This window comes from Oxyura jamaicensis, chromosome 8 (assembly GCF_011077185.1).
Source record: "Oxyura jamaicensis isolate SHBP4307 breed ruddy duck chromosome 8, BPBGC_Ojam_1.0, whole genome shotgun sequence".
NCBI classification, from domain to species: domain Eukaryota; kingdom Metazoa; phylum Chordata; class Aves; order Anseriformes; family Anatidae; genus Oxyura; species Oxyura jamaicensis.
In genome coordinates, this window is record NC_048900.1 from 29,888,366 (window position 1) to 29,915,391 (window position 27,026).

Genomic DNA, 27,026 nt, shown 5'->3' on the forward strand with positions numbered 1-27,026 from the left:
AGAGTCTTTCAGAAAATAAAGCATTGTCACGTGATGCCGAGAGGCAGTCTTGATCAACATCAGTTACATTTTGACATAATTATGAACTGCATATAGATATTTACGAGGTTTTGGTGCTTTTGGGGAGCTGGTGCTGAGTTGTTGTGTTTTACCCCCTCAAGTGTTTCTTTGCAGCTTAATAAAAGGCCGTCAGATCCTTCCCTGGATCCCCACGGCTGGGTCTGAGCATCGTGCTCCCGTGCGTGGAGGACGAGGCTGCAGCACCCTAGAGGAGCTCAGAAATACCTCTCGGCTTTCCAGACAGGAGTTTGGAGAGGAAAAGAGGATGGGTGCGCTCGGGAGGGGGCTGGGGAGAGGAATTGCTGGTAGGCCTAGCTATAACAGCTGGAAATTCGGCGTGGGTTTTTGGTTTGTTTCATTTGTAATGAAAAGTGATTTTTTTTTCTCAAAAGTTCCGATTTGGCAGTACTGAAATGACACGGCTTTGTGTCCCTGCCACACAGAAACTACTCGTCCGTGACAAAAACCTGCTTTTTGTACAAAACAGAAATGGCACCGATAAACTGGCATCGTCTCCGGTGTGACACCAACACAAGGACTTGAGAGAAATTAGGGAGAGCTCGAGTGGAACAATAAAACATTTGCAAATGAGTTTGACTTCTGGTAGCAAGATCACGGGCGCTGTCTTTGAAAGCGTGACAATGAAGTAGAAAAATGATCCGTGCTCCCATGAGTATCACCAGGTTGCTGTTACCTGCATGCAGGGGCAGAGAAACGAGCTTTGACATCATTGTGGGAATTTGGAGCCTTGTTCTTCGGTTTCTTCCTTGGTCCTCTTCCTCGTCTCATCTCATCAAGCAGCAGCTTTTTCGGCGTGAAGGTCGTGCCGAGCTGCTGCGCTGGGCAGAGGCCAGCGTGATGCAGCCCCGGCTTTCCTGGGGGCTCGTAGGCACAGTGGAAATGCAAACAACTGTAGCACAAGGTGGTGGGGGGGGAGAGAGAGTGGTTTTTATGGGGTAATTACCCTGAGCTGAGTGCTGGGAGAATGTCGTGGCCACAGCCAGTCTGGGAAACTCGAGAAGGTGCTAAACTGCCGAGGATGGGAACCTAAACTGGGGCTGCCTGCGTAGTTTGTGGCAGAACATCTGGTTAGGGTTTGAAATGTGCCCTGCGGTGGTTTCCAACCCAAATATTGGGGTGTTTGATAATGAGTGAGATCCAGGAGACGAAGCTGTCTGGCCTATTTTCGGTGTCAGCCCAAAGCGGAGTGCCAGAAGTGAACTGCTCACGAAAAGGTGAAGAGCTGTACGGCAGAGCTCCCCTCTCACTCTAAGGGCCTCAGCCAGCCCACGGCTGCCTAACGTCAGCCACGTGGCAGAGCTGGCGATCGCTGTGGTGAGCCTGTCCCCGTGTCACCACAAGGCAGAGAGCCCAGTGCCACCTCTGCAGCGGGCGCCTCAAAGCTGGTTCTCCTCTCCTGGGCTCTCAGTGCTCGTGATTTCTGCAGTATCCTGACAAGCTGTTCTTTGCTGTGATGCTTTAAGTATCTTCAGGTTGTTGGTGTGAGCAGTCTCAGCCCTGGGGAAGCTGCTTTACTTGGTTTTGGTGGTGCTTTGTGTTTTTACTGACGCAGTCGGTTTTGTTAACGCTGCTGAGCTTTCAAATGACACTGTGGGTGTTCAGTAGCGCTTTCTTAAGGATTATTTGAAAGGGAAGGTAAGCACATTTTAAGAAGAATGAAGGTGGTCTATACACTACAAGAAGGTTTGAGATCCGTGCTCCCCAGTTATGTTCTGAACTCGGTTTGTGCTCGATCACGTCGCCTGGTATTATGGCATTTACCTTCTTTATTCATAGCTCTTATCCATACGTCAAGTAATCAATAATCACCTGGCACAGAGGAGTTGGAGAGATCTGGAGGAAAGTCACTGTGCAGCTGCTAAGAGCTGTTACCTTCGTTCTTTCCCTGCTTTGATTTTGAAAGTGGGAACCTGGTGGTGATGCTCGTGGTGACTTTGGTGGAACCAGCATGGGGCCACCAACTGCCAGGCAGCGCTTGGACAGGACGGCTGCTGCATAGCCCCCAGGGCATTCTGTGATTTTCCTGAGAAGTGGTTATTTCTCCTAACAAGCCACACATGAGAGCCTGCAGCCCTGTCAATTATGGCACAGGGATAATGAGAAACTTGAAGAAATTCTTCAGCCCCGAGAGTGGGAGCTGTACCTGTCTACCCTTCACAAATAAAAGCATGATGAACAAAGAAAGATGCTCCCTGTTCTTTAACCCTTTCAGCTATTTCTTCGGCGAGGTTTTCCTTGATCCACATTTGTGTGTAAAACTATTTTTGCCAAATGTTCGTGTAGACATTTTTAAACAGGTAATGTTAGTAGCTTGGGTTACGGGGCTGTAAGCTGCAAACCGATTTTGTATTTTGGGGTTACTTCAGCGTAAAGAACATACTTCCTTTTTTTAGCATTTTTTCTTTATGAAAATTCCATACAGACATTGTGTTTATGTGTAAATGTCTTTGCATGTATGTTATATATAATTGCCTTAATCTCTTCCTTCTTTGCACCTGCCTTGGCTTCTTTTGTCGCAGTTACGCTTCAGAGGTTCGGGAATGGTCATCCCATTAAGTAAAATCCAGGAAGTCTAATGTTACGTTTCTGAAAGACTTCAACTGTTTGCAGATCAGACGTGAAGCTCGAGCAATCCTCCAGTAGGGCTGCTTGGGACCCTGGTTATTCTTCCCCAAGTACATATGAGAGAGGCCTTTCGTTAAACACAGCTCCATGTTTGTCCTCCCTTCATAACTCTTCTTCATTTGTCATTTTTCCTGTCCGCCTTCCAGTTCTTGCTGATAACCTGAAGTCAAACCCGGGAATCAAGTGGCAGTATTTCAGCTCAGAAGAAGGCATTTTCACCGTGTTCCCAGCCCACAAGTTCCGGTGCAAAGGCAGCTATGAACACCGCAGCAGGTACGACTCGACTCCTCACATTTAGTGGGCAAAGCACAAAAATTGCGTCCCTCGAGTACTGATTTTTTTCCAGCGTTTTGCTTTTCCAAGACGACAACATTCTGGAGTAACCTCTGTCGGGTTACCTTTGGTTTCCTTAGGTTTGTTTTTAAAGTAATAGATTTCATTTTTAAGATACAGGAACTTGCAAGTACAATACAGTTGCGTACAGTTTCCTCACCTCTCTCAAATCAAGCTGTAAAGAGCAGTACCCTGTGAATCGAAGGTCAGCCCACAGGCAAAATTGGGTTTGTATTTGACTCATACGTGACCCCTATTAGCAGAGCAGTAAGCACGTACTCTGCTGCTGAGGCAGGGACATCGCTTTAGGGAAGGGGGCTGGAGAGAGAACAGATGGGAAAGGCCCTCGGCCAGAGCGCTTCTGGACCCTCCCCGAGGTTCAAGTGGCACGTCGTGGGTAGCAGGGAAGCAGCAAGAGTGGACGCTTTCTGTTTCTACTGAGAAAATTGTAGGAAAAAAGGATCAAATGGCGACATGGCTCCCCTGTTCAGGGGAATAACTTGCCTGTTCCGTCTGTAGGCACGCAGCAAAGCAGTTGCAACGTGGTATTTTACCCCTGGCGTTTGCTGTCAACGCTACGGGGATTGATCAAGACTCAAGGGTGGATTCTTCTGAGAAAGTGCAGCAGCTTTAGTCACTGTTAGGTCACAAGTTAGCTAATTGTACCAGCTAATCAATCTGTGCGGGGGAAGCATTAGCCCATCCAAGTACATTTCCACAGAGCTGAATGCACAGAAGCTGAGCAGCACTTTGGTTTCTCGACAGTGTTGAGCAATCGGCTGTTTACTGGTGCTATCTCCCATGTATCATCAAAGCTTGAAGCGTCTCGGCTTGATTAAGCTTCCTGTAGCCTTGGAAAGGTGCGGTCTGGAGACGTGAGAGCTGGGAGTACCCGAGTCTCCATCAGAATTTTGACACTCAAACCATTGGAGATTTCATCCCTATCACTTAATCTTGGTCTTAGCTTCTCCGTGGATAAATGAGGGGTATTATTTTTCTGCTAATATTTACCTTACAGGGTAGTTTGGGCAGATTAATTAGTTAATACTAAGTGCTTTGAAGATCAAACATGCTCCTTAAGTTCTAGGTATTTGTACCAGTGTAGAGCTGCAGGCTCTTCCACAATTAAGAACAGATTTGTGCCAGTTGCTCACTGCAGTGCCTTGTCTAAAACCTCCTGCATTTCTTTATCTGCTGATATGATTGCTGTGGCTGTCTTTAATATAACAAAATTTAGGTTCCAGAACTCTCACTTGACTCTTAGGTAGTTTTTGGGTCTGGGCTAAAGAAGAAAAAGGGGCCTGTCTCTTTTTTCCCCTTCCTTCTTGCTGAAGATCCTCCTAATTTCTTCCAGGTTGAAACCTTGGCGAGAGAGCTCGTGAAATCTTTCTCACATACCTCACAGTATTGAACTATATCTGAGCAGCGCTTCACTGAAAATATGGTTTTTGATGTTAGCACAAACAGACGCGTGGCAGCGCTGAGCCCTGACCCAGGTTTGAGGCAGGTGGGCCATGCGGCTCAGAGCTGCGCATACCTGAGGGGATGTGGAGCACAACCCGTGTGAAATCCTCCAGGGCTCCAAGAGAAAAACTTCTCTTGGCCAGAAGCCTTCTCTTATTAAAATAAACCAAGCTCCCTATGCTAATACAACTCTGCACAGCTGCACAGGTTTTTACTTGTCGTGTAACCAGCAAATACCCACCGCTGCACTTACCTTTCTGCGTGAGTAATGTTCCCGGCACCCAAGAGTTATCATTAAACAACTGGTGCTTATCGTGCCCAGTCCAAAGCCTGCTGCAAACAGTAGTCCCAAACACTGCCACTGCTTCGGCATTTTTTTTTTTATTTCTAGTTGGAAGCAGCTGCTGTGCTCGAGGGAGAAGGATCTGACACCTGACTTGGGTTAAAGTCAGAGTGAAAGCAAGGGCCTTTCCTTGGGTCTGGATTCCCAGCTGGTCTTCCCTGCCAGAAGTTCTTAAAAAATCAAAAATTCCTTTTGTAATTCATTGTTTCTTTGTGAGGCAGTTTTTGTTTTTAGTTCTTGACTATTTTCACTTGTAAACATCTTGTGGCAATGACGACTCAGGGCAGTGGTTTGCGTTCCCTTCTCCTGCAGGCCCGTCTACGTTTCTACTGTCCGACCTCAGTCCAAGCATATCGTCGTCATTGTGGACCACGGGGCTTCGGTCACTGAGACACAGCTTCAGATCGCCAAAGACGCTGCTCAGGTTATTCTGAGCTCTATAGATGAACACGATAAGGTGAGCTTTCTGTAAGCGATGAGCGTGGTTCTGTTGGTTTCAGCTCTGCTTGATGCTTTCAGCCCAAGCGGTGGCTTTAACTCGTGGTCCGTGGAGTCATGGGGATCTGTGGTCTACTTCTGGTGGGTGACGAAGAATCACTTCTGGAAGCCTGTGTTGCTGTGGGGAAAGCGTCTGGGGATCCAGAGGCTGAAAAAATTGAAATCCACTGATTTAAGGCAAAATCTTGTTTCTGAGTAATCCTTAGAGGCTCTCAATCTTGGCAGAGACTTGAGGTGATGGTCAGCAGTGGGATACAGTAGGCAATTGGAACCATGCTCAGAGCTTGATGGCTGACTTCTGAAGTGTTGCTTTGAGTGACTCATTTTGCCTCTGAGGCTGTCTTTTCGCCTGGGAAAATGGAAATGATTTATTCTGCTGCTATACCGGAGTGATCTGAAACGTAATTAGCGTTTGGAAGATTCCCAGGCAGCCGTGATACCAGCAAGAAAAGGATAAAGCAAAGGGCCAAGAAATCTGCATTGTAGTTCTTGTTCTGCCATATACATTCAACTTGACGCTGAGGAAGTCACTTAACCCATAATTTTTTTTGAAGTAGGGATTACAACACAGGCACAAAAGGTGCTTCTGCAAGTCCACAAGCAGTCCCCAGTTTTGTCTTTACTTCCAGTAATTCTCTGTCAGTGGGACCTTACTTCTTCTTGCTGCTTGTTTTCCTAGTTGGGAGTTTCAGTCAAATTACATTGAAGAATTACTGGTTACAATCTTGGCCTTAAGTTAATAAGGTAGAAAAAACACCTCAAACTTCTTTGCTTTTAGAGAGATTTAATGCAGTGTAATAATGCTTACAGTTAGCCAGAATTAATAGTACTTACACTTAAGTGTCAAACCTATTTGTCTGAATACAGACCTGTAACGAAGAAAATACATTTGAGAGAGAGATTACGTGGTCAGTAGCGTAGCTCAGTGGTTACGAAACCTGCTAAACGAGTAAATAATTACAGCTTTATTCTGTGACTTTCTTGCATCAGTCATAATTTAGAATAAAGTATGCCACTCATTTAATTAGATTGGTATGTTATATGTATATGAATGCAGGTGGTACCACTACATGCCTTAGCTCACTTACAGGATAAAAATTGATGGTAGATTTTGGTTGCTTTGATTAAAACGTTGTTAAAAAATCGTAACAATTCTCTTGTGAAAACTCTGGAGAGGGTTTTCTTTTTTTCCATTTTCTGTGCAGCCTCCACTTTTCTACAGACACCCGAGGATTTCCTGGAAATGCTCTCTGCTGATTTTGTTTTCAGATATCTCCAGTCCGCTTTAGGTTTCTGCCCTGAACAGCGCAGTAACTATTACGTATGAGCAGAGCTGACTTCGTCTGAGAAACAAAGACCAAAGTCTCTTTTTCTTGAAATCACCATAAGTCTAATCCTTTTCAAATTGGATGGATTTATGCCTCCAGCATTTATTTCTTAACAATTGAATTTAAATCCACCAAATCTCTTCAGTTGGCTTATCATTGTGTTTCCTATACTGGTATGTAAGGAATTATAAATGGTAAGGTAATCCAATATGGTTTCTTCTCTTTTAAGATCTCCGTGTTAACTGTGGCAGACACAGTAAGAACCTGCTCGCTGGATCAGTGCTATAAGACGTTTCTGTCTCCTGCCACTAGTGAGACAAAAAGGAAGATGTCCACCTTCGTTAGCAGCATAAAGTCATCTGACAGCCCTACGCAGCATGCAGTAGGATTTCAAAAGGCTTTCCAGTTGATACGAAATACAAACAATGGCACCAAACTCCAAGGAAGTAAGTCTCTTGTTGTGTAATCCTGATTATTTCTGAGGCTTGCAATGATATATTTTTTGAGATTCTCACTTTGACAGAGGCCAAAGAAATGTAGTGTCTGGAGTATCGCCCCCCAAAAAAACCACTCATGGTTTTTATTAAATAGCATATACTTGATCTGACATCTTCACAAGTGGCTGTTGAATGTCGCCATTCCTTTTAAATTTATTCTACTTGCTGACTTTCCTTTCTTTTAAACTATATTATGAAGTTGCAGGAGCGCATTGCCGATAACAGAATTCTGTCCCAGAGGTGTGCAGGGGAAATCAATGGAAATTGCAGATGCTGCAGGTTCATTGGCACATTGCTAAAATGTATGGATGTGGGTAATTCCCATACGAGAATCCTGGGATGCGGTCCATACTTCTCAGGGAAAAGGGTGTTTTGAGAGTACCAATTCCTCTGATATCCTGCTGAAGTTTGGTGTACGCATAATGGGCTTTCTCCTTCCCGTTCCCAAAACTGTTTTATTTTGTGTGTTTTTTGTAATGGGGACGTGGTGCAAGATGTGGAAAAGACAGATGTGAATTTGAGTGGCACATTTGCTTCCCAGGAAGCCGAGGAAAGGCGGCTCTTAAGGCTCTGAGTGCTCACGGGAGTCAAGTAGCACTGCCAGGGCCGTGGCAGGGTGGAGGGAGCAGCCTGATCCCTGTCATTTCAGCCGATTCGTTAATGTAACGCAGCTCCCATGGCCTGGGCCTGGGCCTGCTCAGATGATTGCAAATTCTTCGTTGTCCTGGAGGGCAGCAGCTCAGATTGCATGACAGAACGGAAGAAGGTTAAAAAGAAAAGCCCAGGGTTAAAAGTGCTTTTGAAAGACTATGGAAATGTGCTCCTGTTTCAGGTCACTTTCCCTCAGTTTATAAAATGGTGCTTTTGCTCTTCAAGGTTCATTCAACTTCTGAGCTTTAGGCCATAGATAAAGTGAAGCATTTATCTGGCTGTACATTGCTTAGCTGAAAGACAGGGTTGTCAAGGGCAGGTTTTTACCATCCTCTGGCAAAATGATGAAAGGGGTGCAACTTTCTAGAGGGAGAAAAAAAAATCTATGGCTGCTGAAGCTGGCTGGGATAAGACGTATTAGTCATGGGTAGTTATTCCAAGAACACTGTCTGAGAATCTTACAACATCCTCCTACGTACCCGTTCTGCTTGGCATTGTTTGTGTATTAGGATGAGCAGGTTTTGGTGGCCTCTTGGCTAACGTGGAAGAACACATTTTTACTAGGTTTCATTTAGGGCAATTATTTGGGAGCAGAAGTATGTGAAATTAAAATACAAGGTAAATGCTATGGAGTTAGGTTTCCTCTCAGTAAAAGAGTTTTGAAGATCTAATATGAATATAGCAAGCTTCAGCATTCGTAGGGTGAAACAACAGATTTGAGAAGAGGATGTTTATAAACCATGATTAGCTTTCATATAAATAATCTTTTTATCTTTTAAAAAACATAAACCCAGAAAAAGTATTATTCATTTGAATGTTAATTTTCTAACATCCTGTTCCTGAAGAACAATGTGTGGGTGTGTCAGGGAAGCTATTGAGATACAACCTTGCTCCTGAATTCGCGTTGGAAAAGTTAGGAGGGAACTACTGCTATGTGATGGAGGCATTGTGCTGCTGAACACGTCAGAATTTCCTGCCTTGTGCCAGTTCCTACTGCAGTCCTGCTCAGCAGACCCTCATCCCAAAGCGTAAGAAAATGCTGTCCCTGAGAGCCACCACTCCTTGAAAACCCTAGGCAGATAGGTAGTCCGTCTATATGTGTGTATATACACACAGATATGTTAAATCACACATCTATGTTTAAAAAGTGTTAAAAGCACCGTGCCCAGGCTGCGATATCAAATATCTGTGCTGTAGTCTGGGAAACAGATGAATGGCTTTCCTTCAATACAGCTAAGGCTGTATTAATCCCTGGCTTTGCTTTGACTTTAGCTTCTTAAAAAATACAGCAGGAATTCCCCACAAATAAACAGCTCCTCATTCCCGTTTGTGTCAAAACCCAGTTCTGGCTGAAGGTCCTTTCAAGGCAGGAGGACAAAATATACAGGTCAATATTCATCAGTACTTTAAAAATAAAAGATAACAGATGGGACAACAAAGTTGGCGTCTAACCAACAAACCTCATGTGCTTCAGATTATGTGGTGTTGCACGATCACTACAAGTGTCCTAATTATATGCATTAAACACTTCCAACACTGAGATGATGAAATCAGATTGCGTGTAAGCAAAGATGGGGATTTGCATGTTCAAAGGCTTCCAGGCAGGCCGTTCGCACAGAACATCCTTGGCTTGAAAAACGTGTTCAGCTTCATGCAAAGTGAGCCCGCGATGAAGGGCTGCGCGCTGCGCTTCTCAGGCATTACGCTCTGACCTACACCGCGGGGAGGTGAGGTGCCCTTCATCCCCTGGCACCCTGAGCTCTCGTGCTGCCTGTCACAAAGCACCGTGCGCTCCTCTTGTAGGCAATGCAGTCAGGTGCTGCCCCGCGAGGCGCACAGCTCCGCTCTGCAGGGGAGAGCAGGGCTCAGCGGGGGACACTTGCAGGCATATTGCTCTTGTTAAGTCTTGTTAACAGGCAGCACGCTGCGTGCTCATCTCGAGCGTGCTTCTGCCTGGTTGCGGCCAGGCCAGGCTGTGTCGGTGGGGTCTGCTCTGCAAACCCCATCGATGTTCCTTCTGGGAAGCTGGTAGGCACCAAACCAACCGGGGCTGTGCTAAATGCTGTGAATGGGTGTTTAATAACGAAAGATGTAATTTGTAAGGCTCCAGCGCGTTTATCCACTGTAGATTCCTGTGAATCTTACAAATGAAGCTGTTGGCAGCGTGTATTTGCAAGCAGATGTAAGGACTCTTACCACAGTACTTCCCTGAGTTAACGCTCTAATGCACCTTTTGCTATATTCGTTTTAGATACTGATATGGTCGTAATTTATCTCTCGGCTGGGATCACATCGAAAGATTCCTCAGAAGATGATAAAAAGGCTACTCTACGCGTCATCAATGAAGAAAATAGTTTTCTCAACAACTCAGTGATGATTCTCACTTACGCGCTTATGAATGGTGAGAAACGTTCTCCTTCCAGTGGATGGAAATTCCCTTTCGTAGCACAGCCAGTTTGTTAAGCTCAGCCAAGTGTAATTCCACACCCTGTTGGGAGGAGTTTGTCAATGGATTTTGGTCCGTGTAATCCCCAGGCCATATCCAGATGTTGCCCCTTTAATGTATAAAACCCTGTGCCGTGATATGCTTGTGTATCGAAGTGCAGCTGCTCAGGATAGAAAAGATTTTTGCCTAGGATGTCTAGTGGTAATCAGACTGAGTTAAATTTGATAACTATTGCAACTGTAAACCTTCCTGGCACTGCCAGTGTTCCTTGCTCCCACAGAACGAGCATCCATGTGACTTACATGGAGTTGTTAGCCGGTGAGCTTGAACGTAACATCAAACAACGTGAAGTACTTTGATAGCTTAGGACCTAACTTGAGGGTGACGTTAAATATGACGATCACCCGCTCAGTTTGGCTTCCTCTGTTTTCCAGCAAAGCTCTTCACTGAGAAGGCTACACATTGCACTACTGAAAACTGCACCCAGACTCTAGCCAAGGAAACTAATGCTTAAGCTAATATTTCATTTTGCTGTACGTTTAAATACTCATTTGAGTCCTAATAGGTACAAAAGTCTTTGATTTGCCTGCAGGAATTGAGCCTGGGACTTATGTAAAACGTGAGGCTTTAATGTTTAAGCTAAAGAACAAAGCCTGTTATCTCCAAGGGCGTATAATATGCTCCGGGTCCTTTACGTGGACTAGCCACCAGTGGAGAACAAAGCTGTCCTGTGGATTTAGAGGTCACATAAGTCTTTGTGAAAAGAAATCTGTTTGAAGTGGTGGTACGAACAGCGTGTTGAATTGTTGTGTGCTGTATGTCAGAGTATGTGAAGAGGTAACCTTATTATGTTCTGTACTAGCTAATTACTTGCTTGTATTTATGGCACTTTGGAGTAAGATACAGAAGTCTTGATGGACAGTAAGCTTCCTTTATCTCCTTCCTTACATTTCTTGGTTTCAGAGGGAGTGACAGGTCTGAAAGAACTGGCCTTCCTGCGAGACTTGGCAGAGCAGAACTCGGTGAAGTATGGGGTGCCGGATCGAACAGCCCTGCCGGTGATCAAGGGCAGCATGATGGTCCTAAACCAGCTGAGTAACCTGGAAACTACAGTTGGCCGGTTCTATACCAACCTCCCCAACCGAATGATTGATGAGGCAGTCTTCAGCCTGCCTTTCTCGGATGAAATGGGAGATGGTAAGTGCTTACACTGAAATTGGGTATAAAAACCTAAGAGACTAGGTTCCCTTTTGCTCACGTATCCCCAAATATGCTGTAGTCTTGTAAGGTGATGCTTCTGGGCATGTTTCCAAGGCAGATGTAAAATGAGCCTTTCATGCCCATAGGCCTTTTATCTGCAGAAAGTCTAGTTATGAAAAGAGGGGCAATAGGACATGGAGGTAGAAACATTTAGGTTGGATTCTCAGGGGTGAATTGGTTCTCATGTATGTGAATATGTACATAGAGCATCCCTGAATGTAATCTGTGGAGAGAAATTCTACCTGAGCAAAGCAATGCTGTCACATTGAAGGGACACCCACGACCATGCTGCACCATTGCAGGTTCATTATTTCAGTACTTGCATATGGCTTGAGGCCTTACAGTAGACTCAGGGGATTGTATAGTTTCCCACACTAGAAGAGAGAAAACTTATCACCCAATCCTCCCTTTCCTCCTCTGCTCTGGAGCCATGCACATGACTTTTGAGTCGTCATTGCTGCTGCAATTTCCTTTTTTTCTGTCCTGTCTGTGAAGATGGGGATGCCAGGCACTGGCAGTCAGACCCCTGTAAGAGAGGGAAGGCAACCAGCTTAACAGTGGCATAAAGAGAGATTATTAAATACTGTCCAAAATTTGCTGTCCTTAGCTCTTCCTTTAGCTTCAGCAGAGCTGGGCTGCCCTGACAGCCGGCTGTCCATGGCCCCGAGCAGTCTGGCAGCAAGGCATACATCGAATTTAGTGGAAGCCTGCTGTCAGTTTTTCCCTAGACTGATTGCATCCTGAAGAATACTTAACGCAGCGGATGTCTGCAGCCTGGTTCTCCCATCACTGCCTAATTTGTGTTGACCTGGTGGAAGGTGTGTGGATCTGCCCTTTTACCTTAAAACACGATGCCACAGTAACAAACACCGTGTGTTCAACTTCATCTGATTTAATTCCTACATCCAGATAACAGAGAATCAAGGTGTAGGCACTGATGGACATCAATGATGGGTATCAGTGCATGCACCTGAAAGGTCAGAGCTGTAGGGTTTACCCCTGCTTGGGCTTGGGTAGCTCACCTGACATATTTCTAGGACTTTCTGTAAAGAGAGGTGAAAAACATGACAATGATGTAAGGAAGTCACGCTGGTGATTTTATATTGCTACAACAACATACAGATTCTGTATTTGTTCATTCCTTCAAGACTTTGCATATTCTTAGTGTTGGCTCTTACCTAGGAGTAGTTAGGGGTTAGGCTGAATGGTTTTCAAAGGTGCCCGAGTTTAGGTTTTGTTTTGAGTCCCAAAACAAATTTAAGACCATTCCCAAGTAAATCTGCTCTGAGTCAGTGCTTGTTTCTTGCTGTGTTTCCTAACCTCTGTAATTAAGCTTTATTCTCTCACAAAGCCATATCCAAGTATAATGGAAAATGTGAGCATCAGAAGGATTAGAAGTGGTGCAACAGAGAGAAAGTTTTGCTTACATAAGCTTTTAAGTACACTTCAGTATTTATACATGCAAATGAACTGTAGATTGGTTTGAAGGAAGAGTTTCTAAATAGCAATGGCATAGAAAGTAGGAGAAGTAAGGTATTACCTAAAGTTCCTACCTCAGGCACAAGAGATGCTTCTCAAACGATCGTGTAATTACAGGTATAATTCCCAGTACAGTGTCTGTATTGGGGTTTAGTTAAGCAGAGGAGGTTTAATATTCTGAATATGCAATTAGATGAGCAATAATTCATCCCTATTGTTGCTTTACAGGTATGAATTCTGTCTCCTTTCCCCCCTCCCTCCTTTTTTGCAATTGCCTTAAATGACAGCATGGAAGGAACAAAATAATATCTTGGCTTTTCATGTGAATGATTCTTATTTGTAAGGCATTCACTTGTAGGCTGACAAAAAAAATAATCAACAAACCCAAAACATTACATGTTCTGTGCTTTTTAATAAATTGATTAAATGTACCTTAGGTCACTGTCAGAAACAGAAAATAACTGGTAAGAGTAGCTAAAAACAGCCAGACACAACAGATGACCTGCTCACCTTCCCCATTGGTACACCATTTTTTTCCCATATTTCAGCGTGTAATACTGCGTGAAACTTACTGCATAACATTTTGAAATGATGAAGCACATGCTGTTACCTCTGCCAGAAATTAACTGGAGATTGCTGATGTTTTTCTGTTATTTCTCTCATTCTAAGGCCTGATAATGACTGTAAGTAAACCATGTTACTTTGGAAACCTGCTGCTGGGGATTGTTGGAGTAGATGTTAATCTTGCATATATCTTGGAAGATGTCACCTATTACCAGGACTCCTTGGGTTCCTACACGTTTCTCATCGATAACAAAGGTAACTTTTTGGTTAAAATAATCTTACTCCCACTGAGGTCATTGGCTATCAAAAGTAAATGCTTAATTCTCATGTATCTGAATTGCCTATAAATAATGAACGGTAATGGTTATTAGAGGATTAATTGCGTGGTGTTTGGTTAGTTTTGCTTGAGAGTTGCTAGCCAGCTAGTAGGTGGATTCATGACACGAAATTTCAGTGTTGGAGTTCTGATGTGGAAATGTTTGCTGCTGCTGAAATTGTTGTTACGTGTTTCTGTGTGTAGGGCGAAAGGCAAAAACTGGTGCATACCTGTGTCAACTGTTTTCTTCTGACCCTGAATTGTTTTTATTACTTGGTTCTTTCAGCTATCCCTTGTTTGGAAGTGCAGTAGTTTTTACTTTGCAGCTTCTATGATAAAATTGCTTTTTCACTTTTATTAATGTGTATAATTTGAGCAGCACCTGTATGTAGTTACTGTATTGTTTTTCTTTTTTCCCCATAAACATTCGCTCTGTGCTTAGTTATCTTCATGCATTTAGCGCATGTCTTTGTCTTGATTTTTCAGGATACACTCTTATGCACCCATCCCTCACCAGGCCCTACCTGCTGTCTGAGCCACCACTCCACACAGATATTATACATTACGAGAACATTCCTAAATTTGAGCTGGTGCGGCAGAACATCCTGAGGTAAGCGATCCAGGATGCAAGTCCAAATGAGTAAATGAATTCTCATTAACATGATCGTCAGTACAGGACTTTAATTGTGTCCATTCCCTTGCATTACTGTGCTTACAGCTATAATTGGGTATCTCCTAGTCTTAATCATGTAAGCATTATTTGTTTTTTGAGGGGATGAACTTCCTTACCTTCTTCCTCTCTGTCTGATAGACATTGAAGAAATTATACTTTTGTGACCAACATTGCAAATCTTATTCTTGACTTCCTTCCTAAGAACTGGCATGTTGCTAGAGTAGACTAGTTCTTGTCTTCAAGCATGAATTTCAACACTTCTGGCCAGAAAGCAACAGTAGAGCAGACAAAGATACAAGGTGATGTATGTAAATGTAAACCTTGCTGATGCTGTAAATTACATCTAATTTCAAGTCTGCCTTGCCTTTCCTAGTTTAAATTTACAGTGAGAGTAAATGAGCACCGTTCCAGTATTAACAGTGTGCCAGGAAAAGATGAGTTGTGGTCATGAGCTATATGAATGTACAGAACAGAAATTGAAAGGCTTCTTTTTTCTTTTGTTGGAAAAGACAGATTTGACTCAAACCGTGGTGGTACACAAGTACGCTTTCAGCAAACAATCTTTCTGTTCATTGAAGACAGATAACAGTTGACCTCTTCATATCTTGTGATCTGTTTTATAAGCGTACTGCTTAGGAGTCTTCTCTGTGTTTAATAAAACGTTGGATGTTGTTTTTGCCAATGTAGCATTCCTCTGGGCAGTCAGATCATTACGGTTCCTGTGAACTCCTCACTGTCTTGGCATGTAAACAAACTGAGAGAAATTGGGAAAGAAGCCTACAATGTCAGCTATGCCTGGAAAATGGTAAGTGCTTAAAGTGACCCAGTTGCATGTTGGCATCAAGTAAGCTGAAGTATTGAAGAGCAGATTAACATTGAATATAGTGAAGCACAAACTGTTGTTGAGGCATGAAAGGTTTCAATTACTCAAACTGCTTGAATATGTTTTTTTTTAGTAAAGAACGAGTGAAATGAGTTTGTTACCATGTAAACTCCAGACGCATGTCTGTATGGACATGTGTGCTCTCTCTCCATGACGACACCCATTTCATAAGACATCTGTGATGTACAGTTACGCAGTGACTGTACCTCTGCTTTCCCAGTGGAGGTAAATCTGTGCTGGGCTGCAGGGCATACTGCGTGCTGAGTGATGTGTGAGGAGGCCAAGTACAACAACAGGGCTGAGGCATCTTACGGCGTTAAGTCACTCTTTTGTTTATTACCATTTATTATGTTTGGGGCAGAGTGGTGTGATTCCTTAATTAACTTAATAGGGAAGATGTCAGCTTCTCATTCTGATACTATCTCATTTCAGAATTATATCAGAAGCCGTTAATGATGTTTGCTGTAATTTAACACTTCTCTCATTAACATGAGTTATATAACAGCTTTCCTTGAAGCTGAGTACAATGTATATGCAACAGGCTATATTGCCAGTTGTCAGAGCCTTAAGAGAGCTTCTAACAGCCGTCTTGGTTTCTTCAGTTCAGTTTTTGAACATATCTGAACGCTAATCTTGACTTTGGGATTAAAATGGAACCAAAAATTAAATACAATCCAGGTGAATTTTACTGATGCCAGAAGTAATTGGCTACTTCTATGTGTCAGCAAGCTTAAGAGGGTGCTTGTGGATCATTTCAGAGACCTTAAAGATTAAGCTGAGCAACTTTAAGAGATTAAACCTCTCATTGGGTAACAGAAATTTGCAGAAGAGGTTGTCTAATGTTGTAGTGCCACATTAAATATCAAACGCCCTTACGGGGCAGCTGGGCAGCTCCAAGTTTTGCTAGTTTGAAGTACTCGAGGGTGCTTAAGAAAAAAAATTATATATATATATTCAAACAATGAAAGCTTGTGGCACATGCAGCACACAATTAAGTGTGGTAATGATAAAAATGTTATTCCCAGGAGTTAAATTGCTATTACTCTTCCTAATGGGAATACCAGTGTGTTTTTATCAACCGTGAGCTTGGAGCCTCTCTGTTAAAGACCCTTCAATAAGTATCCATGACCCAGTGTTAGAAATCACTGCTGTCTAAGCAACGGAGGGAAGGTATTACTGACTTGTCTGTGTTTTACAGGTCCAGGACACCTCCTTTATTCTGTGTGTCGTGGTGATACAACCAGAAATACCCGTTAAGCAGCTTAAGAATCTCAACACTGTCCCCAGCAGCAAGCTCCTGTATCATCGACTGGATCTGCTGGGCCAGCCCAACGCCTGCCTGCACTTCAAGCAGCTGGCAACCTTAGGTAAAGCTCTCCTAGTTCTTCTTGACGTCATGACGCTTCTGGGGAGTGGGGCAGCAGAAAGTAGAACTCTTCTCACGAAACTGTCCTCTGGAGAGACTTTTTTTCCTCCAGGGCTGATTAGAAACTCAGCCTTACCTGGCTTTTTTGCTCTTCTAGCTAACTTGCTCATTGGAAAGCACGTGTGTGGGTGAATGCAGTGGGACTGCTCACCCGAGCAGGAGACAACGACACTGTCAGTCCTGCTTGATCGAGTTCCCAGGAAGTGGAGTGGGAAGAGTGAAAGATGTCTCACCAAGCTTAAAACCAAGTTCTGTTCACTTGGCCGTAAAGCAGTTTATTGGCACGTAATACATCCTAAGAACATACACCTTTTATATATCTACATAAATTGCAATCATTTACATTGACATTTTCATCTCGGTGGTTTTGCTAAAACCTGTGCTAGTTTATAAGAAGTTCTGCATTAACTGCTTTTGTTTGTAGCAAGGTTTTAAGGTCTTACGGTGGATTAGAGAGACAGTTGTGATGTTTCCTTAGCAATAATGCAGTGCCACAAACAGTGAGTGAGATCAGACTGGAGGAGTAATGGAGGCATTTTGACAAACCTACAGAAATTGCTGTCAATTGTTTAAAATAGTTTTTTTCTTTCTTTCTTTAATGTGGTGCCTAGTCTTGATTGTCTTCTATCCAGAAAGACAAGATATGAATGGAAAACACCCAAAAACCACAGTACTAAGCTGACAAGTGGAAAAGCCTCATGCAAAGCAAAATGTAGTTATATCAGAATGTTTGGTCTGGGAAGCAGATGAAGGACTATAATAGAAGTTCATAAGTTATGACTGCAGTACAGATGGTTGCTGGATGTACGGTGATGTGTTTTAGAGGAATGCGAATAAAAGCAGATCGCTTCACTTGAGTTAATTTTTTCTTCTGGAGACCATTGCACACTGAGAATTGGGTTACATGGGTCAAATACTCAGAAAAGATGTTGTTCTCAACCTTCAGCCCTGCACCAGCATCACGATTTTTCTTTTAAAAAGAAAAAGCTGTCTGGTATTGCAGTTATGCCAAATGAAAAATGATTTGCTGCTCTGTTCTGACAATCAGCCCTGCCAGCTATACATTTATTAGTAAGCTCCCTCCTCTGTATTTGTAACTCTCTGATTGTTCATTGTCTAGAACTGAAGGCTTCTCTTGTGCCTTCCTCTGCCACAGCCAACCTTAACATGGATAAATAATTTCTTCTTTATTACAAAATCTTTTTTTCTTCAGGGAAACCAACTTCTGTAGTTTTTTTTCCAAAAACCAACAATTCAGAAATTGTTTAGACTTTGAGAACAAGGGCACTAAAGTCTACCAAATAACACACACAGATCAGAGTAAGTGGATTAACTTTGTCACTTCTGTGTTTGAAACAAGGAGGGTAGTTCATGAGCGCTTAGTGTGGTCTGTTGGGTCGAGAGCTGGCTTCAGAACTGGGAGCTTGTGTTGTGATTTATGTTCTCCACTGCCTTGTGTGAGAGTTGAAGTCCCTTAGCCTTTTACAAGCCTTGCCGTATGACGCTGCATCATCCTCTCCATTCTTAGCCTGTTTTATGTGGCATTTTCGGATTTACGAATGCAGCTGACATTGGGCCATGCTTTCGTAGCGCTGAGTGAGTGCAGGACGACTACTGGGTTCCTCCACCTCTGGCACTGCCTCCTGTTTCCTTCTGAGCGTTTCCATCTCTGACTCTTCAGTGCCTTCCCCTTTTTCAATATCTGCTTTTTTTTTTTTTTAACCTCACAACTTTACTCATGTTACATTAAGACATTAAATTACTCCTCTGCCAGCCTGTTTTCCCAGTACTGGCTTCCCTTGCTGCACACCTTTACACTGTCCTGAGTGGCCAAAATCCCATTTAGCCATTTCTTTGCTTTCATTAAGATCTCCTTTCAGGGGTATGCGTAACAGCATAGCAAATCTGATGCAGTGAGCTGTTACGGGTCTTTATTTTCCTCTTTAAGACTATTGCCAGAAGCAAAGAATATGTTGTCTACCTCCTGGAAGCAGCATAGCCCAATGGGCCAGAGCTGTGCCTCGATGACTGCGGGATCGGTGCTTTATCAAAACTGTACCCAGCCCTGTAGAAATGTTTGTGCCAAGTGAGTTTTGACAGGGCCTGAGGAGACAAGCTGTGCCCGTAAGCATCCTGGTTTGGGTGGAGAGCTTCACATTTCCTCACCTTGCTCACAGTCCATTGATGACCCCAAAAAGCTGTGCACTTTTCCTACTGGTGTGTGGGAGAGTGGAGGAGCAAACGGAGTAAAGAGCACGCCAGCGTAATTCCTTCCACATATCCTCGGACAGGACACCAGCGTCAGAAACCCTTTGATGATATGAATGTATTTACAATGCATCACGTCCAATTCACTGTCCTTATCTTTTCTACTATTTTGCCCTTTTTAGAAAGCCCTACAGTAATGCTGTCTGCAGGCAGCTTCTCCTCTCCTTACGAGCATCTCAGCCAGCCCGAGACAAAGCGGATGGTGGAACATTACACGGCGTACCTCAGCGACAACACGCGCCTGATTGCTAATCCTGGCCTTAAGGTATGTCCTTGGCGTTGGCCGCTCTTCTGTCCCTGCTTTCCTCCCATCCACGGCTTCTTGCTCGACCTCCTGGACTGTATAACATTCATCCTGGAGGGGACTACCTGAAACACTTACTTCCCGGTGCTCGTAGGGCTGTGAAGCAGTAGGGGTGGTTTGGAGTGGTATTTCCATGCCTGGAGAGATGGCCATGGGCTTCAAGGCCCACAGAGCACAAGGAGCACAGAGAGGAAGGGGAGGGCATCTTTCCCCAGGAGGTGGAAAAAAAAGTTGATAAGCAGCTACTGAAATGAGCATCAGGAAAAATAAAGCTGCAGAAAATTGTTAGTGGAAATGACCTTTTGTGTTTCTAGACATATCAATGAGAAAATTATTTTTTTCTGTGAGCAAAGCAGCATTTTTATTTACCTGAATTAAAAAAAACAAGTGCTAAAAGCCACAGAGATAACGACAACGATATTTCATTATAATAAGCTTTTCCTGTGCCTGGAATGCGCCAGATCCGTCTGGTGTGAGAAGACTTTAAACAAGTAATTGAGTTTAGATGATCCCCGATCGCGCTTTAGGAAACCCCGCGAGCAGCTTATTATCTTTTCATGCAAGTCTTAGAGGAACCCTGCTAGGTCTGCCTTTGTCTTGCAGTTCTCTGTCAGAAATGAAGTAATGGCTACCAGTCACGTCACAGATGAATGGATGACACAAATGGAAATGAGTAGCCTGAACAGTTATATTGTGCGCCGTTACATAGCAACCCCCAATGGGGTGCTCCGAATTTACCCCGGTTCCCTCATGGACAAAGCATTTGATCCCACCAGGAGACAATGGTGAGTTTTAGGGTCCTGTTATCAAAGCTTTGGATAATCTGGGAGGGCAATAAAGAAAAATATTTGGTATCGATTTCGTAGCCTGGGTTTGTTACGGTCAGCTGTAAGCTATGTAACTAGAAATGTTTTCATCGTGGGTAAAAGGTGCTTAAATGCAGCTAGTTAAAACCTTTATTGGTTCTAATTTCAAACCATTTTATTTTAAAGGATCATTTGTTTCATATCCCTGCTATAGCAGATGGGAATGCAAATATTGAGAAAATGAGCATCCCCTTTAGGGATTAGCTAATTCAGCCCTCAGAAGTCTTTTCAGCTCCTTGTGCCATTTTTGGTTGTGAATATTTTAGTCATCTTGTTTGTTTGTTTACAGTGGGTTCTTCGCTGCTTTAAAGAGGAATTTGCTGGCTTGGCTGCGAGCTATTATGCACTAGCATTTGATTTGGGCAAATATTTGTATACATTACAAATGAGAGCCTGAGACATGAGAGCCGTCTGGAGTGTGTTTTGACGTGCACTTTGTTGAAAGCAGCCAGCCAGGTGCTGCCGCACTGACTCGGAGCAAGCCCATGAAAGGCTGCGAGGCACGAGCTGAGCCTGGCTCCTGGCCCTCCAGCTGTACGGGGAGGGTTCTGAATGCTCCTGGCATCGCCCGTGCTGCAGCTCTCCTGACCCACGTTTCCCCTGAAAGATCATTACCATAGTTCTTGATTATCTTCTCTTTAGGTTTTCTTCCTCTTTGTTGTTGCTTATGGTTTTACTGACAAATAAGATGATGGAATATTGCTCTGCTTTTGTAGTGAGATAAATGGGGCGCATTCATGTTGTAAATGGGCCGACTGTACCTTTACAATCCCTTGTTTCCATTTTAAAGGCCTTTCTTATTGGTTTTATTATTGGTTGGGGATTTTTGTTTTTGTTTTTTTGCTTTCCTACTTCACTGATTTCCTCAAACCACGATTTTAAGTCTCCACATGCAGCATCAGATAGCTGTTAAATAGGGCCAAATGTTCGTGTTTTGGGAAGAAGATGCAACCAACACAGTACTGAAGTACAAGTCGGCTAAGCTGTTTGCACAGAGCAGCAGAAACTTGCAAGTTAGTAGAGTGGGGCAGACAAAAGCCGAGCGATAGCTTCTTCATGCATAAGTGTTTTCAACAGTTAGAATGCTTAAGAAATTTTCTTACGGTGGTAGGAAGGTGTTTGACAAGGTTGTGGATTATTCTACTTTGACAGTAAGTTTTTAAGAGATTGTGATTTGTTACTGCTTTCCGATGTCTTTCCAGATTTTTGTGTGTGAATTCTGCTCGTAGGCTGCGCTTTCTCCTGTGTCTGCAATGTCACGATTCTGATTGTATTTCCTTTGAGAGTCTGAGGCTCCACTGACACCACATCCTGCGTTATTGTGGGACAAAAATGTCTAAACTGACATTAGCATATTCTGTGCACGAGTAAATTGGTTTTTTATATGCAGTTGTCTACCAAGGAGCCGTTCATTGAGCTAGTCTCTTGCATCCGGGTCCTCATCATGCTTAAGTACTCGGTTAATATTAAGAAGCATTAATTTGGTAGCACACATTGTTCACAGTGTGCAGAATTCAATGCTTGTCCGTGTCTCTGCAAAATCAGGTTTAGTGTCTTAAAGATTAAAATAACCGTGTTTCACTCATTACAAATGTTTCTCTTGGCTCCCCTTAGGTACTTGCATGCCGTGGCTAATCCAGGACTAATTACCTTTACTGGTCCCTACTTAGATGTTGGAGGCGCAGGCTATGTCGTTACCATCAGTCACACAGTCCATTCTTCCAGGTAAATTGTAGGTTTTTGTCAAGTGAGAATACTCTGAAAATCTTCTGAAGAGATTTGTTTTGGGTAGGGCCGAAACAGGCTGGGTGACTCCTGTGTGATCAAGAACTGAAAACCAGCCTGGTTTTAAAGAGCATTTGACAAAATGTAGTCTAACCTTGGGAAGATTCACTGGAAACAGGATATTGGAATTGTGAAGAATCCCTGGGATATGAATAAGTTTATATTCTGGTTTATTTATTTAATACGTGAGTAAGAATAGCAGAAATAAAAGATGGATTTCCACAACTTGTGGAGCAGCCCGTAACCCTTGAGCTGTACTTACAGGACTGCAGAAAACAAATCAGAATGAAAGCAGCAGCCTGTGCCTTTGGGGTTAAAGCACCACGTAGAGCTGAAGGAACATCACAGACATCAGGGAGGGAACATGTTCATAATTAACATCTTCTGTGATTTGAAAAAGGAAAAAGGGAACATTCTAATGGCTCTGTTCAAAGTTGATCAAGAGAATCTCGGTGTTTCCATTAGTCTCAGTGCAGTTGATGTTACTGCCATGAAGCGGAGTCTGTCTGGGAAAACCCTCCCAGTGCTGAGGTGACCCTTTCCTCAAGGACCAGACCTTCGGTGTTTCACCTCTCTCCTGGCCAGGCTCCCAGCCTAAGGCTGCGATTCATTTTGAGACGTAGGCTGCTTACAGGAGTTGGTAGAATAGGTACTGAAGCTTTCTGTTGTAAGCACTCCCAAGATCCAGAAATATTGGTGTGCAGTTTGGTTTTTACGTGGAGGCTCTCCCAAGGTTTTCACTGAGCGTGTGGCTTACTTGCATGCTCTATCTAACAGATACAGATCACAAAGGCAGCAAAGCTCCATTTTTTTAGTTCTTGGACACATCTTGGCTTTGTCTGGGGCTTCCCACCGCACAACATCTGCCTCTTTTTTGTCAGGAGTGATATCAAGCCAGATGCCTGCGTGGTGCCTCTTACAGAGACTTATTCAAGGGAAATAAGCACTTCTGTAAGAAGGGAAGTGCTCTTAATCAAAATTCTGATTTTTATCTAGTAAGAGATGTTTCAGTTGGCATTAAAAACTTCAAGGTTGCGTGGGTTACTAGAACATGATTAAGGCAGAGTTAAATGAAGTTTGGCAGATGTGAGTGTGATTCCTGGGTAAATACGACCTCTGAAGCTTGGAGTCACATGCAGTTACAATCTCCCCCAGAAAGGGGGGCGTGGAAGGGGATCAGTGGAGTTAATACACATACTTGTTAGAAACAGCTGTGTAACAACATCAGTTCATTTGGAACTGAAGTTTCTCTCTCATTGCCATCTTACGTATATCTTCCTTCTCTTTTGGAGTCTGGGGGTAGAAGATTCATGCAAGAGGTTAATTAATACAGCTTGCATCAGTAAACCAGAAGGAATTAATACTTAATAATGAAGCTACAATAATTTCCAGCATTCTTCATGGCTTTTTGTCTATGAGGACAGAGGACTAACTTCATAGCTTGGTGCCTTGCCACAGACAGCTAAATGTGCTGCTTCACTGTCATTCTTTTTCCCATTCCTTCTTCCCGAGATGGATAACACCATAAATAAATTCAGTGCCATTTTTAAAAGCTACATCTATAAATCTACAAATCAGAGTCGACTACGTTAAATTTCACTACATCTTCACCGCGCCTCTTTAAAAGCAAACAAACCTCAGCCCAGTAAATGGGGTTGGTTTAACATGCAGAGGGGTTGCCAGCAGCCTCCACTTTGTATAGCCCAGCTGCGCTGCTCACTTCTAAACATTTTTAATCCTATCTTCAGAGATAAAACTATTGAAAAGAGTAGATTAAGTAGCACGTCAAATGCATCTCCTTTGTCATCTCTGTAAGGCCTACCTATGTGCAAAATAGCACACCCTGCCCTTTGAGGGTGGCCTGATGGTTTACGTCCTTCAGGGAGGAGAGCTAACTTACTCTTGCCGTGCCAGCAAGATGAGAATGTGGCTGTTAGAAATGTGATGGGATTGCCTGGTCATTCAGTCCAGCCTCAGGCTACTACAGGCTGCTGCATAATAGGCAGTTTACAAAAATAATTATAATAAATATTATTTTTTTCCTCTATTATTGTATTAGAAGGGTTTTGTTCCAGGACCTCGCTGCCCTGATGCCCAGCTTCCCAGGGGGGATTTGCACCTTAATTAAAGTTTATCCGGACACATCTCCTGAGGGGAAGATGGAAACTTTCTGGGACAGAAAGTTAGGGAAAAATAACAGCGTAATTGGAACACAACTTGTGTTTGGAGCTGTCAGCAGCCAGATGGTTTCAGCCGAATGTCAAGGCTGTGCTTCTTCCAGGAGAGCTCCTGCAATTACTGTACCGATGGTGGGGAAAGTTAAAAAGCTAGGACTGAGCAGAAGTTGTACATCTTTACTTTTATAGAGTTGCAAGAAAATCTGCCTCTGTACATCAGCCTGAGACTGTCCTGTGGTCTCTCATTTATCAGTTGCTAAGGCAACTGTGTGTATTCCTGGGCTGAGGCATAGAAATAGGAACACGGGCACGTTTTCAGTGTGGGCAAGATATTGCAATGCACAGCAGCTCTCGCTGCATCTGCTTGTCAGCATCCACAGAGACTTCAGGTTCTGCACTTTTCCTGTGGTTTATTGTTGCCCTGCACCGGGGGAAAAATACAGGATCAGAACATTTGTTACGTTACAGGGATTGAAATGTCACTTGGCACTCAGTAGGCAAGTGGGAGGCAGTGTGAGGTTAATCCCTGAATTCCTCGTGTTTAATTCCTGCTAGTATGGGTAGCTGGCCTGGTCACAGGATGCAGTTTCCCTGCGTGAGGCATTTAACACGGTGCTCGGTTAACAGCACCTGATAGAGGTGCTGGAGCTTCGCTCCTCTGCAGGCAGCTGGCGTACGGATGGATCTGAGCCATGTACCTATGGATCCGAGCTGGCTGTCCACATGCAGGGGATTCCAGTCCCCTGTTCAAGTAGGGAGCTGAGCAATTAAAATATTAATTAATACAACCATTAAAGCCTTTTTTGTTTTTTTTCTCCTTGCTTTGCAGCACGCAGATGTCTTCGGGACATTCAGTGGCTGTGATGGGCATTGACTTCACCCTGCGGTACTTCTACAAAGTTCTCATGGACCTGCTCCCCGTTTGTAACCAAGATGGAGGAAACAAAATAAGGTAAGCCTTTTCTTTCAGGTAACACCTGGCCTCAGTGGTTTTTGGTTTTGTTCTTTATTTGACCAGGTGACCCAGGGGTACTTGCCAGCTCGTCTTACTCTGGGATTCTGTTACTGTTGATATTCTCTGATTTGCACTAGAACCTTGTGCTGGTTCTCATACAGGTTATGTGGGTATTTTATTGCTCAAGATCAAACTAAATTCATGAGCTAAGAAAACAGTCTGCAGTAATTAAAAAACAAAAAAGATAACTGATTTCCATTTGGTATATTTAGGCTTCACTGAAATCTTGGGGGGCGGGAGACCAATAGTTTTCATTAAACGAACGCGTTTCCTTTCTCTTCTGTTTGTTTTCATTTGGGTACGTTCTAGATCCCTCCCTTCTGGAACACTGACCATCCAACCAAGTTGTTGTGAGCAGTGATTATTCGCATGTAATAATGACATATTAGCTCTAATTATCTTAACTATGATTATTAAAATACACTTCTATTATATTTTTAAAAAACACCCAGCCCAGCACTAGTTGTAAGAGGTCCAGTTGCGTCCGGAGTATCTAATTTTAGTTTGACCTATGTGTATCTAATTGTTCCTCCTCCCTTGGTTGTCTTTGAAGAATCACGTGGGGGGAGGTTGTAGTTTGGATCTGGAGTAACTTGATAATGTAGTTTGGGCATTGTTGGTTTTTTCTTTGTTTTTAAATCTTGAATTGGGGAAGGGAAGTGGTTTTCTGTCATCCTTCCAGTTATTTTCTGGTTTGGTTTGGATGTTTTTTGTATATCTTATTACGTTTAAAAAGCATGTCAGGATTTCTGCTTTGGCATTCTTTTTTTTTTTTCCTTCCAGTTTATTCTTTACTTCAGAAGTAAAGTTCTATACTTCATTCTGTTCCTGTATTCCCTAAATCAGGATTTTCAAGCATATTATTTAATGCTTTGTTAGACCATTCTAATGTAGAAGCTGGACCTCATGCTTACAGCCTTTGAATAAATGCTTGCAGGTATCAGGGGATATCAGTCCTATCTATTTGGCAGGCATTTGTTTGTTTTTAAATGCATCTCTACAAAGCTGTTCTCTGCAGTCATTCTGGGGTAGTCACGAGCCCACTGGTTCTCCTGTTTCCTTTAACAGCTTTTAGGAAAAAAATAGAAGACACCATCCACAACAGGAATTTCTAACGCGAAACCCCAAAAGATTGAGGGAGCAAAGATAAATATATAAATGAAAACCTAGGAAAAAAAAAAAACATGAAATGTTTTCATGACTCCTTTGGGCAGTGTCGGGCAGCCACGGTGCCTTCCTCCCTTCTCCCTCGTGCCAGCAACGGCTCTGCACAGCTCCCTGGCCTTCCCAGTGCCGTGTCTGTGGCTATGGAAACACCGAGCCCGGGGCTGCCGCGGGCAGGGCAGGCTCCAGCCTCGCAGCATGCCGCTGTCTGGGTGGGGGCACGGAGGGGGCATCGTTTCCCTGAGACCACACAGGAAACTAACGGGAATTGCTGCAAAGGGAGAGGAAAGGCTGGGGGGACTGCGAGTGAAACAGGTCATTTCTCTCTCTGCTAAGATTTAATTCGAAAGCAGGAGGTCATTAGATGAGTGTGAAACCTCTGTTTAATCAGTAACATGGTAGATAATAAACTCTTAAACCTTTTCAAGTTCAGTATGCTTCCTTGAGTTCAGGATCTTTCCAGATCAGACATGGCCATGTCCGATCGGTTTCCCTTTTTGTGTCTAACCAGTTCAGTTTTCAAGTTCTCCATAGCCCAGGCTTGCAGCAGCAGTAACAGGCTTAAAGGCTTCAGGGAAAC

The 27,026-nt window shown here is 43.4% G+C and overlaps 1 protein-coding gene across 3 annotated transcripts in view; it reads left to right on the top strand.

Moving 5' to 3' along the window:
• CACHD1 (cache domain containing 1) overlaps window positions 1-27,026 on the top strand; it is a 95,325-nt gene that overhangs the window by 57,082 nt on the left and 11,217 nt on the right. For all 3 annotated transcript variants that reach the window (XM_035333796.1, XM_035333797.1, XM_035333795.1), the window contains exons 5-17: window positions 2,853-2,979; window positions 5,159-5,303; window positions 6,902-7,118; window positions 10,072-10,221; window positions 11,230-11,463; window positions 13,675-13,824; window positions 14,372-14,495; window positions 15,246-15,363; window positions 16,640-16,808; window positions 19,258-19,400; window positions 20,043-20,224; window positions 21,920-22,030; window positions 25,097-25,219. In XM_035333796.1, the coding sequence (XP_035189687.1) occupies window positions 2,853-2,979; window positions 5,159-5,303; window positions 6,902-7,118; window positions 10,072-10,221; window positions 11,230-11,463; window positions 13,675-13,824; window positions 14,372-14,495; window positions 15,246-15,363; window positions 16,640-16,808; window positions 19,258-19,400; window positions 20,043-20,224; window positions 21,920-22,030; window positions 25,097-25,219 (1,993 nt within the window). The remainder of the gene's footprint in view (window positions 1-2,852; window positions 2,980-5,158; window positions 5,304-6,901; window positions 7,119-10,071; window positions 10,222-11,229; window positions 11,464-13,674; window positions 13,825-14,371; window positions 14,496-15,245; window positions 15,364-16,639; window positions 16,809-19,257; window positions 19,401-20,042; window positions 20,225-21,919; window positions 22,031-25,096; window positions 25,220-27,026) is intronic.